At 36.6% G+C, this 17,033-nt stretch overlaps 1 protein-coding gene across 1 annotated transcript; it reads left to right on the forward strand.

The window, feature by feature from the left end:
- Positions 1 to 23: 23 nt before the first annotated feature.
- Positions 24 to 16,315, forward strand: Aasdhppt (aminoadipate-semialdehyde dehydrogenase-phosphopantetheinyl transferase). The gene is made up of 6 exons (XM_076926157.1): positions 24 to 416; positions 803 to 1,028; positions 5,463 to 5,584; positions 6,035 to 6,196; positions 7,180 to 7,251; positions 10,009 to 16,315. Exons 1-6 carry the CDS (start codon positions 234 to 236, stop codon positions 10,171 to 10,173), a joined length of 930 nt encoding a protein of 309 aa, XP_076782272.1. The 5' UTR covers positions 24 to 233; the 3' UTR covers positions 10,174 to 16,315.
- Positions 16,316 to 17,033: the final 718 nt, after the last annotated feature.

Genomic DNA, 17,033 nt, shown 5'->3' on the forward strand with positions numbered 1-17,033 from the left:
GTAGGAGACCTCCGGGCTGGGGGCGGAGCACCGCTAGGCCACGCCCCCACGCGGCCTGTGAAACGTCTCAGCGGAGCGTCCACCTACTTCGCAAAGGCTTGAAAAGGGGTGGAGCCTGGCGACGTCCGCTGCGACCGCTGCTCCTTTGCGCAGACTCGGGGGCAAAGGGGGCGTGGTTACGTCAGCGTCTGCTCTACCTGGCCGGAGAAGAATCGGCTGTCCAAGTGGGTCGTATGGTGTTCCCGGCCAAGAGGCTGTGCGTGGTGCCATCCATGGAGGGCGTTCGCTGGGCCTTCTCCTGCGGCAACTGGCTGCCGAGTCGGGCCGAATGGCTTCTGGCGGTGCGGTGCATCCAGCCCGAGGAGAAGGAGCGCATCGGCCAGTTCGTGTTTGCCCGCGACGCTAAGGCGGCCTTGGTACTTGAGGCCTGCGGCTTTTGGGAGGCGGGCCGGGCTGAGGAGCCCCACGAGTGTTCACGGCGCTGCCGGTTCAGAGCCGCCGGTGGGCTGGGGTCTCCAAAGTCCGTGTGACCGTCTTCGGCCTTCGTACCTTCGGAGGCCTGGGACACTCACAACTCCTCTTCCCTTGTGAGGTTGCCCGTGGAGACCCTTACACGGCCTATGGAGTAATCGTTTGTTTACCTATACATAAATATGTATATATGTGTGTTTCAAAACACATACATATGTATTCTTTGAAACTTAAAAGCTGAGAAGTCATAAATATACTTCACAAGCACTGTACTTAATGCGCTTAGTAGATAGCAATACATACCCATACCGTGTGTTTTATGTCTGAACAGGCTGGTCGTCTGATGATAAGGAAATTAGTTGCAGAGAAATTGAATATCCCTTGGGATCGTATCCGTCTGCAGAGAACTGCAAAGGGCAAGCCTGTTCTTGCGAAAGACTCGTTGAATCCCTATCCCAATTTCAACTTTAACATCTCTCACCAAGGGGACTATGCAGTTCTTGCTGCAGAACCTGAGCTACAAGTTGGCGTTGATATCATGAAGACTAGTTTTCCAGGTGATGGTTTATTTTTATGACATATTAAGTCTTTTATGTCTCAAATCTTAACTATTAGACAGTTGTAAACTTACTATATAAATACAGGTACTGGCAATACTTAATTTACTAACAAAGCATTTAACCAAAAAGAATGTATTTCCTTTAACATTAACACTTATCTATAGATATAGTAGATTTTCTACATTACTGTATCTAAATATTTTTGTTTCTTCTTGCTGTTCCAAAATAATCGAGGCTGAATCACAAAGATGAGTTTTAGGCCCATTGTTCTGGGTTCAGGGAAATCCTTGAGAACTGGGATAATAAATTTATTCATGAAGGGGGTACCCCTATGGCCTTGCAATTTTCTTGTTTGGCAATTTAATTTCAACATGAATTTTGAAAGTTTGAAACCCAGCTCCAATGAAAGGACCTGGTATTGTAGACGACTTGTTCTAAAGCAGTTGCTGCTGCAGAGGAGTCAGGACAGTTTTTAGGAATAGTCCACATGGGTTTGTAGCTCTGGGGAAGCTTCCTATGAGCTTTTCCTGTAACTAGAAGTTAGTGGAGAGGCCATTAGCCATTTAGAAGAAAGGTAGCACAGTTAGACAGTGCCTGCCTGGAAGTGAACAGATTTTACAACCCATTTTGTGCAGTGTTGACAATAGTCAATACTGAGTAAGGAAGTCATTATTAATTAATTGAAGTTTTTAATGGTGGGAAAGTATTGAGCAGATTTTGAAGATTCTGTTTCCGATTATTAATCCTTGACACCCATCAATTTTGAATAAAGCCCTTTTCTTCCCTTTTATAGTTTAACTGGCACAGAGCTCATTATATGCCCAGTAACACAGAGGAAGAAATCCATTCATTTGGGACTAGTGTTGTGTCATTACCATTCCACTCATTTTCAAATTGTGATTGGGTGCTTCTTTCCTTAGTGACTGTGAGAAGTAAACACCTGTTTGCTTCACTGGTGATTTTATAGACTGGGATAGTTGATCAAGGAGTATTCTTCAGTCTTGCTGAAAGATGAAGATATAATTTTGGATAGAAGGGGGAACCTACTCTGTACTATGCATTAACAACTCCTGAGACAGAGTCAGCATAGAGAGGTGTTGTGATGCTTTGTATATGCTTGGCCCAGGGAGTGGCACTATTAGAAGGTGTGGCCCTGTTGGAATAGGTGTGTCACTGTGGGCATGGGCTCTAAGACCCTACAGATGGGATTTTTGGGGTCACTTAAGTATACTATTGTATCATCTGCAAATAGTGATATTTTGACTTTTTCTTTTCCAATTTGTATCCTTTGACCTCCCTTTGCTGTCTAATTGCTCTGGCTAGGACTTGGAGTACTACTATATTGAGTAGGTAGGGAGAGAGAGGGCAGCCTTGTCTAGTCCCTGATCTTAGTGGGATTGCTTCAAGTTCTCTCCATTTAGTTTGATGTTGGCTGGTTTGCTGTATATTGCTTTTACTGCCACCAGAGAACTCCTATAGATGATAAACAATTTCAGCAAAGTGGCAGGATATAAAATTAACTCAAACAAATCAGTAGCCTTCCTGTATTCAAAGGATAAACAGGTCAAGACATTAGAGAAACAATACCCTTCACAGTAGTCATAAATAATATTAAATACTTTGGTATGACTCTAACCAAGCAAGTGAAAGATCTGCATGACAAAGGTCTCTGAAGAAAGAAATCAAAGATCTCAGAAGATGGAAAGATTTCCCATGCTCATGGATTGGCAGGATTAACATAGTAAAAAATGCCATTTTGCTAATCATCTTTTTTCTACTTTCTATCTCAGGCATGTTACCATTTCTCATTTCTTTCTAGTTTTCAATGATCATTACTTTTTGTCCATTCTAATCTTTTATTGCCTTTAATTAGATGTTGCTCAACTCTTCCTTACCTCCATCTTCCCCTTGATAACTCTCATATTCTTAGAGAAGAATGGGTAATCTTACTGCTTTCGATTTAGTTTCTGTATGCTTGTGGTGCTGATATCCAAGCAGATGTCATCCTCAGAAATGCTGTCTACCCCTGAAGCAGGATCTTTTCACCCTGTAGCTTACTGATTAGGCTAGGCTAGCTAGGTAGTGTGAGTCTTAGGGTTCACTTATTTCATCTTCCCAGCACTGGAATTACCGGGTTGTACACTGGAATTACCAGGTTGCACACTGGAGATTACTGGGCTGTACACTGGTATTACTGGGCTGGTATTTTTACATAAGTTCTAATGACTGAACTCAGGTCTCCATGTTTGCACTGCACTATTTGAGCTTTCCTTACAGCTGAATGGTGAGTTTTAACTGAGGTGCTGTTAAAATACATGTATACTGGAGACCTTGTTTTAGAATGATGTAGATGGGCTTTAAAATTCGTAGGCCTAGAATAGTAGCTAAAGGTATTGGTTGTGGGTGATTTTGCTATGTGTTTTTATTATGTTTAAAATAAACCAGTTGTGTGATTTTGATTATATAGAATATTTAGTTAGTAGCTGACATTCTTCTTTAATAATTAAGCTCTAAGAAGGATCATTTTTTCAAAACTTAGTGACAGTTCAGTTTTCAGTGCTATACCTTTCTAATATGTTTATACCTATGTTCTTAATATTTTATAGGATGATTAAATAGAGTGTAGTAGACATTCATATATATAAATAATATTAAGAATTTGCCTATGTGTATGCCCAGTAATTACGCTGATATTTTGAGAGACAAACTTGTTCTTCTACTGAGATTTTCTAATAGTTCTTCCTTCTAATTTCCTATGTAAACTGGAGTAAAATAGAATATTTAGCCAGTGTGCATTTCCCCCATACCGCCACAGGGTGGTGCTGCAGTGCTTTAGTTGAGGATTTAGAGACTCGCTTGCTGTTTATTTTGTGCTTAAATATATAGGAAAGTGTACACTGGTATTTTTTTCAGCCATAAGTAATGAGTTATACTATTGCTTGATTGCCAATGTCCCAAATACAAGTTAAGATATTCCTCCTCTTTATTTCATATATGCTTGTTATTGCCAGAGTCTATTCAAGAAGAATTTATTATTGAAATTTTATGGATGTGGGTTGTGTAGGTTTATAAATTTGGATGCCAGACGTTGTTATCAGTTTCCTCTTGTCGCTGTTACTTTTCTTAATGTTTGTGACGTAATCTCTTGGTGAACCAGAGTGTTGGTCAGTGAGCTCTGGGGATCAGCTTTACCTCCCAACCCTGCCCTGACAAATGCCCTTTCTTACAGTATTGGGCTGTAGACACTGGAGGCTTCTATCCCTTTTCCAGGTTCTGGGGAATCCAAGCTCAGGTCCCATGCTTACTTAGCAGATGACCACTGAACCATTCGCTTTCTTTAAGACTAGCTGCCAGAAACAATGAATGGATCAGTTAATTACTGAGAGGCATTCAGTAATTCTCAATACAGTGAAAATGAGCTTTGGGTCACTAAAAGAATCCATGGTAATAGCCTCTTGTTATAGGATTCCCAAGATCTTAGAATCGCAGCTATGATCTCAAGTACTACAGATTTCTGGGTTAAGGAAATAGGACCTGTTTTGAAGAATTGACTATTGAAGTGGGAACTTGGGAGAGTCATAAACATTTTTGCACAGGAACTAGTTTATAATGTTTCCTTCTCTGACTTACTTTATGAGAGGTATGTGGTCACTGCAGAAGTCCTAAACAGTACAAAAGAATACAGTCTGTTGTGTTCCAGATTCCTGCTTCTACACTTGAGTGTCTATATGTGGATATTGATTTTGTTTTCCTAGTAGTAATTTCAAGTAAGCAGTATACATTGCTTAACTGACTTCTAGTTACAAAATATTATAAAACAGTTTTCTTTTTCCCCTCAGTAATGTAGCAGGGTCAAAATATAACATGGAGAATTTGTTGTGATTTTCTGAAAAATATTTTGTCATATATAAGAATTCTCCTTTAGCTGTTTAAAATTTAGAATAATAATTAGACTGTCAAATATTAAGGTTGTGGGAACATGTTTCTTCTTAATTATTAATATTAAATATTAATATTAATTAATATTTAAATATTAAATTATTAAATATTATTAAATATTCTTCTGCTTAATTATTTAACTCACAATTTTACAAATTCCTATTAAACTGCTTCTTTTAGACTAACTATGCTTGTTATGGTGAATTTATCCTTTTAATTTCTAGCTAAGTTTTGATATGCTGACATTTTATATAAAAGTAATTCTTTTGTTGTTTTTGTTTGTTAATAGTAATAGGAATTTAATTCAGGGACTTACACATGCTAGGCAAGCATTCTTCCACCAAGCTACACCCTCACTTAGGGTTTGTCTGAATAAGTTGCCTTTCCTTTTTTGGTAGTCCTCAGTAGTTTCAATGATACAACAGCTTTTTAACTTTTGTTTTATTTTTTTAATAGGATAATTTTTTAATTCTATATTCTCTGATCTGACAGGTCGTGGTTCAATTTCAGAATTCTTCCATATTATGAAAAGAAAGTTTACCAACAAGGAATGGGAAACAATCAGAAGTTTTAATGATGAATGGACTCAACTGGATATGTTTTACCGGCATTGGGTATAATTCCTCTGTAATTCTAGAATTATTCTGCTGTCTTCACTAGAAATAAGAACGAAAGACTTGTAATTACCTGATAATGCTATACAATTCTTGATACAAATGGACAGTTTCTTGAGAACTTTGGGATCTTTTTAATCTATATAACTATATAGAAACACATGAGCCTTATTTAACAGAAAATGTCACTTTATGGTATTTATAATTTAGTTAATTGTCATAGACACCTGTTGAGGATGGCATTGTTTGGTCATTACAGTTTACACTTAAGAGATCTTAAATAGTTTACACAGACTACTACTGAGTTTTTTCAATGCTGTACAATGAGCAAAATAAAACAATAACACACCTTTACAGCTGTAACAAACATAGAAATCCAAATTACTCTATCAATGCTATAAAAAGTTTTAGCTATTGAATTCTCTAAGAGAAAATGTCCTTTTTCTCTAGGCACTGAAAGAAAGCTTCATAAAAGCCATTGGTGTTGGATTGGGATTTGAAATGCAGCGGCTTGAATTTGATGTATCTCCATTAAACATGGACATCGGCCAAGTTTATAAGGAAACACGTTTGACTTTGGATGGAGAAGAAGAAAAAGAATGGGCCTTTGAGGTAAGAAATTTATTATAATTATTATAGCTAAGACTTTTCATATTTATTCATGTATGTGCAAATAATCTTGATTGTTCCTGAAATTTATAAGAATGTCAGCAGTGGAGAGTACATACCTATTATGAGCCTGTGTAGCTTCAAAAATACATAATTAAAATCTGATCATTAAAACTCTTCAGTTTTATCAAGACATAATGGTGCTTGCATTCAGTTTCAGTATTTGGTATCTCTATGAATGGAAGCCAGCCAGGTATGCATAGGGAGTTCCATGCCAGCCAGTTACATGGTGAGACGTTGTCTCTAAAAACTACAAAAATTCCTTAATCCAAAAATGAGCAGCATTGTATAATAAAAGGAATTGGGACTTGTGTCTTAAAATGTTACCCTCTGTCCTAGTTAGGGTTACTATTGCTATCATAAATCAACATGACCAAAAGGCATTTGGGAGAGAAGAGTTTATTTTATTTGGCTTATACTTCCATATCTTAGTCCATCGCTAGAAGAAGTCTTGACAGGAACTCAGACAGAGTAGGAACCTAGAGCCAGGAGCTAATACAGAAGCCATGGAGAGCTGCTGCCTAATGGCTTGCTCAGCCCGCTTTCTTGTAGAACCCAGAACCCAGCAACCACAATGAGTTGAGCCATCTTACATCAGTCACTAATGAAAATGCCCTACAGGCTTGTCTACAGACCAATCTTATGGATGCCTTTTTCCCCTACAGTTGAGACTGTCCCTCCATTCTGATAACTCCAGCTTGTGTTGACAGAACTAGTCAACCCATGGTCATAGTGGAGATTAACAAGGTGTTTGCTTTATTAATTTATGAAATAATTAGTCCTGTTTGCATGCTTCCAAGAGAGGTGAGAGAGTGTTTTAGTGTGTGTAGAGGTGTATAGAAAGTAAATAAGGCTTTGAAAATGTAAAAACAAAAGAAAACCTAAATTTATGTTTTAGAATCTGAATTCATTTTTTTACATTTTAGGAAAGCAAAATAGATGACCACCATTTTGTTGCCGTGGCTATTAGGAAGCCGGATGGAGCTAGACATCAAAATGTAAGATTTTGGTTTTTGTAAAGTCTTTCTAAAAAATAAGAATGAATCAATGATGCTTTTGGTTACAGTTGATCAAAATTGTAATTTATCTTGAATCAGGGTAGGAGATATAGTTTACAAGGTTTTATTTTTTTAGTATCAAATATTTTAAGATTAACTGGTATGTTCTCCCCTCCCTCCAAAAAGAGCCATAAAACTTTATAAGATCACATTATCTTTTTTATATTTAAATACCCTTAAATGTTAAAAAGGAAAATGTTGATAGTACTATTATATTTCCAATACAAATTCAGTATCACTACTATCTTAGTCATAACTATCAGTTATTTCTAGGTGAATTAGGGTTAAATTGAATATAAATACTGATATTACCTTAGAAATTAAACATATTTCTAATGTTCTAAACTGTTCCCAGCGGTTATGTGAGATCTTATATTGGGATTTAAGGTTAGTCTCACTTTGTTCTTTCAATCATAATTGGTTTATATTTCTAATATTGTTATCTAGTAAATGAGGGAGAGCACTGAGAGACTCAGTGTACATATAGCTGTAGCTCTGTGAATAATTTCTTTTTGGTGTACTGTTAGTAAAACTTTATGCCTTTGTTTTTTATGAAATGCATATGAGAAAACATGTATATGTATGTGCACACACATCCTGTTCTTAGTTTTAGAAAAATAATGTAGGTCACAGATAATTTCTTTTATAATAATTTTGTCTTAGAGTGTCTTTTAAGAATATTAATAGGTTAGAATTGATACTTGATATAAGATGGTATGATTCGTTCTGTTCTTACAAGTCTCAACTTCATGCTCCTTTTCCTTTTTTGTGTACTCATACCCATTTATTACCTCTTTCTATAGAGTCATCTACTCTGCCTCATGCCCAGCTTCATGTTGTAGTTGTTGGTAACCTTAACTACAGTTAGTGCTGCTCATATGTACATGGGATTGGGGATATCCACTTGAGTCATGATCCCCAAAGTAGATGGACTCCCTCCCCAAGTAAGGGCTGGGTATCAGGGGGCTCTTCTCTTATTTGTATAGGTATTTTGATATGCTTGGTTTTGTGTAGGTCTTGTGTAGGTAAGTAGCCGCAGGCACTGTGAGTTGTATGCACTACCATGCCATGTCCAGAAGTCAGCATTTCACAGATTTCCTTTTCATATGCCAGCTCTTAAATTTTTTCTGTCTATTCTCTTGTGATGCTCTCTGAGCCTTAGATATGGGCAAATTAATATAGATGCTTCATCTACAGATGAGCACACACTGTTGTTTATGTTATTATCGCATATGACTGTTGGTTGTTACCCATTACAGAAAGACCGAAGGGACGAGCACAAGAAATCTGTGGATATTAATATAATGGAAAACAGTTTGACTGCCTAACATAATAACAATAGTAGGGTCCTCTGGTAGGGCTGTGCTCTTTCCAGTCATGAGCTTTTGGCCCAGTTTTACAGTACCAAGCATGAAATTCATCCTGTGGTGGAGGTCCCAAGTGGTTAGATACCACCATAACTGTCATGCCACTATTACACCATTGGTTAGATGTACTTTTAGTACTTCTGCCTCTTTCAGTAGAGCCTACTGCAGCAGTGCATAGTGGGAAAGCTAGGTTCTAAATCTAAGTTCACAATTTAACTTGTGATCAGCTTCTTCAACTGGTCTGATATTCCTGAGCCTCAATTTCCCATCTACGAAATTGAGACAACTGTATTATAGTATGTTCTACTGAACTTTGTTAAGATAGTTTATAAAGCTCAAGTATTGTTTTATAAGAGTTGATTGCCCCTCATCTAAAATAGTTTGGCCTCAAAGTGATACTGGATTTCAGAGTTTGTAATATTAAACACACACACACACACACACACACACACACACACACACACACATATATATATATATATATATAATTTATATATATCATTTATATATATTGTGTATACAATATATATTCACACATATACAGTTCTATTTTGGAGTTGGGGCCCAATGTTAAACATGGACATCGGTGGGGAGCCGACAGAAGGCTGCTATCATCCTTGCAGCCATCTTGAGCCATATACCCTGACAAGAGACTTGTTTTCAACAGCCTACAACAGCTGAGCACACTCTGATAACATCTTGTTTTATATACCCAGGATCTTCCCTTGGGTGTGTGTGACTTAAAGGTGTGACTTAGAGACAAGACTTAAAGGTGTGACTTAAAAATTGAGACTTATAAAAGGCGAGAGGCAGACAGAAGGACTGGGAAACTTGGAACTTGGAGGCACTAGGGACTAGGAACTTGAGACTTGGGACTTGGACTAAGAAGAGAGACTTGAGAATAAACGAGACTGAATCACACTCTGTTAGGTCTCCATTCTTCGCATCCGCCCTCACTCACTCTCTTGCTGAACCCTGACCTGTGGACCGGAGCAGTGGGCTCTAATAATTTTGGCCCCCAAGCTTTTGGCAGTGTGGGTTCCAACATTTGGCAGAGTGGTCCCCGACAGACATCATTTTTATATGTACCACCTACATTCAGTCTGAAGGCATTGTTGTACAATGATTTTTGTATGTTTATGTTTTGACTGGCTTGTCAAAAAAAGGTGCTTTGTTGGTACTCAGTAATTCCTGCATGAGTGTCATCCCTATGTAGCTAAAGCAGATTTTCATAGCAGGCCTACACTTCAGTAGTGTTTCAGAAATTTTGCTGGTGACACACTTTTGCTTACCTGAAGTTAAAGATCTTTGTTTTTGTTTTTTCTCTTAGGTTTCATATCAAGATGATTCTAAGCCATCCCAGAGGCAGTTTACCGTTCTTAACTTTAATGATTTGATAGCATCTGCTATTCCTATGACACCTGAGGATCCTTCATTTTGGGACTGTTTTTGCTTCACAGAAGAAATTCTAATACGAAATGGGAGCAAGTCATGATAGGATTCTTTTAGTAAGGAAAATAAATGAAAAGGGTAATCTTGTGTATTCACTGAAATAAATTGTCGGATGTGATCAAATTTTATTTAACAAAACAGTTTTTAAGATCACATTTCCAGTTCAGTGGCTTCATTGGCTCCATTGCGTATACTTACTTCTTCCTTCCAGAATTGTAATTAATAGAAAGGATGACAGAATCTTCCAAGGAAATGTGCATTTTAGAAAGAAAAAATAAAGTGTAAACATGCAGAAGGCAAGCATTTCACCTTGTTTTTCAGTGAACTACTCTAAAATTTCTGTTATCTTTCCAGTGACTTTTGTTGCAAATTAATCCATATTAACTTTTCTGAAAGTGGGGACATAATGTTTTGTAGTTAGAAGAAAATACATCTGCCCTTCATAACTATTTCAGCTGCATAAACTTAGTTGTTCTAAGTTACAGTCTTGTATGACATCTGTTTGGCACATAGCACAAGGTTTAAGTTGTCACCATTACAACACTCATTTTGCCTTGACTGCAGCCAGGTTTATGTCTCTATAAAGTTGTCACATTTGTTTTATCAGTGATAAATTAGCCTCCCAAAGATTCCATCAACTCAGATTTTTTTTAACCACTGTCAAAAGTAAATTATTGGAAAAGAAAAAAACTAAGCGTGTTGTCTTATTTAGGGTTTCACTGTTTCGAAGAGACACCACAACCATGGCAGCTCTTACAAAGGACAACATTTAATTGGGGCTGGCTTACAGGTTCAAACGTTCAGTCCATTATCATTATGGCAGGAAGCATGGTAGCGTCTAGGCAGGCATAGCCATGAAGGAGCTGAGAGTTGTACCTCTTGTTCTGAAAGAAGCTAGAAGACTGGCTCCCAAGTGGTTAGGAGGAGGGTCTCAAAGCCCATTCCCACAGTGATACGTTCTCCAACAAGGCCACGCCCACTCCCACTAAGTCATATCTAACAGTGCCATTGTCTGGGCCAAGCATATTCAAACCAGTATACCTGGTGTGGTTTGGGAGAATTTTACTGATGTCACACTGCTGTGGTTGAGGAAAATGTACCATAGTGTACTCATTTCCATTTTCATGTTAGGAGTTTTCATTGTCTGTGTCATTACTGTAAGCAGTACTACAGTGAAAATTCTGTGGCTTTCTGAGGGACATTGTTATGCCCTGTAGACAGGAGTGATTGGTTCAGAGAGTTTAAACAGCTTTAGGTATTACCTTGTTGCTCTTGAAAAACTGCAGTTTATGCTTCAGCTAGTCATGTTTGCACACTACTTGTGCCCTCTGATCTAACTGCAGGTATTACCTTGCTTTTGTTTATCTGAAACTTGGTTTGTTGTTGATGTTGTCGTTTCCTTGTATTGGGTAACTGTATGACTGAAAACATTCCTTTCATGACAAGTGAGGTTAATACGCATTGTTACTGGTTATTTGTATTTTCCTTTTTATAAATCTATTGCTCATTATTTGTTTTTATTTACTAAATAGACTTAAAGTGAATATAATATATTGAGACCAAGACCATCATATTGATAAGAGAATCTATTTATGTTCGTAGTGCCTGTCTTCAGGAGTTAGTCTTGTTACTGTTAAATAGCAAGAAGTAGAATAGTAGTGTTTTTATTACTAACATTAAATATTATGTGTACATGCTCTAAAATTGCTCAGTAAAATGTTTTATTTTATTGAGCATGCTTAATTATGGAAAGCATAGAAAGTTTTGTAGCATTTCTGATAGATGAAGTATTGTTTTCCCCTGTATGAGTACCATACTGAAATGAAAACTCATTTGTCGTATCATTATAATAAAATGATAAGAATTGTGGAATTTTAGGGGCTTGACAGTGTTCCAGATTTTGTGCATGTTAGATTTTTTTTTTTACTGTTCTATTTTTAATCAAGTCACATGGTGCACATAGTTTAAACAGAAAAATAGATCAGATTTTTTTTCACTATTTTGAAATTTTCTAACTTTTTCCATTCCTATAACAAATACTGTCAACTCTTACTTGGTATGTTTTATGTTTTATTATTGCAGACAAGGTTTATATTGCTTTTACTTGGTTCTTAAACTTCAGGCTTTGATTTCCTTTTTCCAGATAGAAATCTTTTCCCTCCATTGTACCTTGTACCTTCTCTGATGCCCCCTTCACTTCCCATTGTTCATTGTTGGCATTATATTTCATAACGTTGCCTGAGGAGTGTTTGCCTCTGTCTTATGTTTTGTATTTCCTTTGTCTGGTAACTTTTACATGTACTCCTTTCTGTGGTATATAAATCTCAGTAACTTCTTCATAACAAAGGGGCACAATACAAAGTTTTGTTTGAGAATTTACAAGAGAAAGTTTCTTGTACAGAGGACTGTAAGAATAATTGTTTTCATAAATCATTTACCTTTCTGTACTCCAAGTTTACCTTGTTAACAATATTTCTTTTGACCTTTGTCTGAGTATTTGGTATAGCCAAATAGTGAATTTGGATCTGGCCTGGAAATCAGTGCTGTTTCATATCTATCTCTTTGATTTACAACCACTGTTTACATTTTACCATACTGCCCATTGTATGGCATAGTGGGTCTTAATTAAGAATTTCTTAAACAGAAATTCCCATGGGTTGATTTAAAATATTAAAAGGGCGTGTTTGCCTGCATGCGTGTGTGTGCACTATTTTCTACATTCAGTAATTTTTCAGTTAAAAGTTATAAGAATTTTATTGCTCAGTATCTGAAATCTGCTAAACAATTAGGTTTACATAGTCCAATACTCAGTAGTTGAAATGTTGCCATCTAAACATTTGAAAATCAAACAGATAATATTCATAGAGCTATGGGAAAAACAACAAATCCTTAAAGTAGCTCAACTACTTGTTTTTAAATAAGATGTGAATACAGCTAATGAAGTTCTATCTGTCTGAATAGGGGAGGGAGGATGGATCAATATATAACCATAGCATGATCAATGAGTTTAGTAAAGATGATAGGTGCATCTTCTATTTTTATCAACAAACTGGCTGTGTATCTTATTCAAGATCATTTATGGTAGTCTTATGGTGTCTTCCAGTGTAAGTACTTTATATTTGTCAGCCATTTGATCATTGTGGAAGTACTGTTAGTTTTATTTGAATCATGGGGAAGTAAAGTACTATAATAGAGAACAAAGTAGTAATGATTATTGACTTAATTATGGTTATGGTTACTGTGTTAAAGACCATGACCAAAAGCAATTTTGGTGGGGAAAGCATTTATATTTATAGTTTCATATAACAGTTCATCATCAAAAGTAGTGAGGGAAGAGCTCAAGCAGGACAGGAACTTTTTTGAAGCAAGAGTTGATACAGAGGCCATGGAGGGGTAGTATTTGCTTGCCATGGTTTACTTAATTTAGTGTTTGTCTGTTTTTATGTATAGTACTTAAGACTACCAGCCCACGGGTGGCCCTACCCAAAATAGACCATCCTACATCAATCACTAATTAAGTAAATGTCCTACAGGGTTGTCTGCAGCCTGATCTTATAGAGCCATTTTTTCATTTGAGATTCCATTTATAATTTGTGTCAAGTTGACATAGACTAGCCAATACAATCATACATTCATTGAAAGGTGGGTAGATTTAGTATTCGGATCTGCTCAGCATGTAGCCAAGGCCTAAACTGAAGAACTATTCTAAGCTTAGTATTGTGTTGTTATATATTGAACAATCAAGAATATTGGGGCAGGCGTATTAAAATCTGGAAGACTTGTGCATTTTTTTTAAACTGCGCATAGTGCCATATTGATTACAGATTCTGTTTTATATTTATTTGAGGAATAAGAAAGATGCAGTGAATATTTGTTCTCTCATGATCTCCTTTCTAGTTTCATGACTGACATACAATACTTTTTAAAGGTTTATTAGAAATTTCTTACAGATATACACTGTTTTTTAACCATATTCTTTTTCATATTGCCCTCTCTGCTCCTAATGACCCCCTGCTATCTTGTTCGCTCTTTCTTTTCTTTTCCTTTTCTTTCCTTTTCTTTTCTTTTTTTCCTTTTACTTAGTATTGCTTTGGTAATTTTGGGGTAAGGGTATTTTCTGGAGCATGGGCAACTTACCAATTGTGAGATACCTCCCTGTGAATTGTTGGCCAGAGAGCCCACTCTCAGAGGCTCCTCAAATAGTATTGCTGTTGCTTTAGGTTATCTACTAGAACTAAATGGTTTGGAGATCCTATTGGTCAAGACATGGTACAATTTGGATACAGGTCTTAGAGAAATCCAACTAGAACTAAGTGCAAGAAAGCACTATTCAGGTTGCTGGGTGAGAAAATTAATGATCTTTTGAAGTGTGAGTTCTCTGTGCTACAGTTCCATTGTTCCAGACAAGATGTAACTGCTGGTGCAATACTAATGTGATTGATTGGGGAGTAATCAACCACTTTCTAATTGCATATGAGACTGACTTTCTGAGAATGAATTCTGTAAAAATACATGACTGGTGAGATTACAGGCCCTAAGGAGAATGTACTACTGATGTATTGCCAAATAGACATGTAGCTAAAATGCCTCCTATATGTTTATGTATTTATCTTTAGTCTAATGTTACCCTGGGTCAGAGAATGTTTTGTTTTATTTTGCCGAGGGTAATAGTTCATACAGAGACTTGAAAGTGAAGTCCTGAGAATAACTGTTGAATGCTCATGCCTAAATGAGATATCTATGTTACTACATTCAAGGCCTAGGGAACATTACAGTAAATAGGATGAAAAGATTTCATGAGCTGGAAATTGGAGCAAGAAATTGCCATGAAATACAGTCTTCTGGATATTGCATGGCCATTGCAGTTATGAACACTTAGCGTATCTGTGGTTGTTTGCATAAACATACATTCCTACACACAAAGATACGAACACAGAATGGATCTTATTTGGGAAGAATGGAGTCAACAGGAGTAAGAATAATGGGAGGGGGAGAATATGGTCACAATATAGTCTACATTTCTATGAAACCATCAAAAGTAAAGTTACAAGTTATTATTGTAAGTACACATATTTAGTAGATTATTTCTCAGAAAACATGATTGCATTTTTAAAAAATCTGTTGGGATAAGAGTAAATTATATTGTTTATAATACTGCTATATTATTACTGATACTTTATCAAAAGTGTTTTAAAGACTCATTCTGATTTTATTTATATTGTCTTTTCAAGGGCTAATCAGAAGACTTAGAATTGAATAGGTAAGATATAGTTACTGGTGAACAGCATAGTGAACCAATTAAATGCATTCATCCAGCATAACTTGGACATTTACCATGGAGAGAGCTTGAGAGAATTTTCTCTGCCCTCTGAAAATGTTCCTCAGGTATCTTTCCAATAGATACATAATATGTCCAGATGCCAATCAAATTATGTCAAAAGCTTGAATATTTATACACGTTCTATTTGATCATTATTGTATTAAATATCTCTAGCCACGTGTTAAATTATTTCTAAAACTGGTTTAAGACAAAAAGAATACAAGTAAATGCTGGGGAAGGGGTGCAGGCCATTCCACACTGATAATCAGATAATGGGAATTAGTCTAAACTATGGAAAATCAAAATGACATTCCTCAAAAAAAAAAAAAGAAAGAAAAAGAAAATCATGTATTAGCTATACTACTGGGAATCTAAGCATGCTATGGATTTTTAAATGTTTTTAAAACTATTCATAGTAGACAAGTTATGGATTTGGTATATGTCCATCAACTGATAGATGAATACAAAATGTATTTTATTCAGTGAAGCTTTATTTTGCTCTGAACAATGAAATTTTCACTGCAAGAAAAATTTAATGAACCTAGAAATCTTATCCCCAGTGTTGTGTAACAGTTTCCTTTAAATTGAAGCCACCCTGGAGGGAGGAAACAGGTTTTTGAGACTGAGGAAGCAAGCAAAGCTTAAATTGTCCCAGAAAGCTGAAACATATTAGATTCATACATATATTTATTATGTAATAGCTACTGTTACATAACAGTAACAACTTGCTGGGATGTAGAGATTTTTGACCAGCCCACCTACCTGAAGTTGTAGCTTTCAAGTCTGTAATTACCCACAATGATACAGCTGCTTTCAAACATGAACACTCTTAAGTAACTAATAAACTTCCTGGTCCACTAACTTACACTTGGATGGAGTCATTTCTTTGTTCTGCCCTATGTGGGATGAATAGATATTTATTAATGTCTCCACAGAAAATTGCATAACACATATTTTACTCTTGTACATAGAGCCTAGATTTAGTGTGTGTGTGAGGGGGGAGGTGTGTGTGCACACTAGAGTGGTGTGTGAACAAAAAAAGCAGAAGTTCGGCCGTACTACATTATAGACTAATGAAAGTTAGGAAACTCATAACTGTACAATGAATATGTGCAAAAATAAGTGATTTGGACCAGGATAGTGGCTCACATCTGCAGTCCTGGCAATCAAGGGTTGAAGAGTATTGACACAAGTTGAAGACCTCCCTGACCTGTAATATGCCATGCCAAGAACCTGTCTCCAAAACAACAAATATGCACATAATATTCAAACAAACCCATCAAACCACGTTTACTGCCATCATTCCCATCAAAGCTGCTTTCTTACCTAGATGGTCACCACAACTCCTCGTCTGTAGGAAAAGCCAGAGTCTGTGTGGACTGGGTTTGGTTACTTTCTTGACAACTTCTATTGTTTTTGCCTCATGATCTCTCTAGTTACTCACCAATCCCCTCCCCCTGTTTTTGAACTTTGATTCACACTCTTACCCCTGGTATAGAATGTTCTATATACTTGTCTACATAGTCCGCTATTATTTTCATCAAGTCTCCATTCAAGTGTCCTCTCTTAAGTGTGTCTCATTC

Source organism: Arvicanthis niloticus, chromosome 27 (genome assembly GCF_011762505.2).
Source record: "Arvicanthis niloticus isolate mArvNil1 chromosome 27, mArvNil1.pat.X, whole genome shotgun sequence".
Classification (NCBI taxonomy): Eukaryota; Metazoa; Chordata; class Mammalia; order Rodentia; family Muridae; genus Arvicanthis; species Arvicanthis niloticus.

Bases quoted from the DNA above. Each gene is read 5' to 3' on its own strand.
- Aasdhppt (XM_076926157.1), top strand. From the start codon at position 234: ATGGTGTTCCCGGCCAAGAGGCTGTGCGTGGTGCCATCCATGGAGGGC. The intron at 5,585-6,034 runs GTATAATTCCTC...CTTTTTCTCTAG, and splicing joins ATATGTTTTACCGGCATTGG to GCACTGAAAGAAAGCTTCAT. The intron at 7,252-10,008 runs GTAAGATTTTGG...TTTTTCTCTTAG, and splicing joins ATGGAGCTAGACATCAAAAT to GTTTCATATCAAGATGATTC.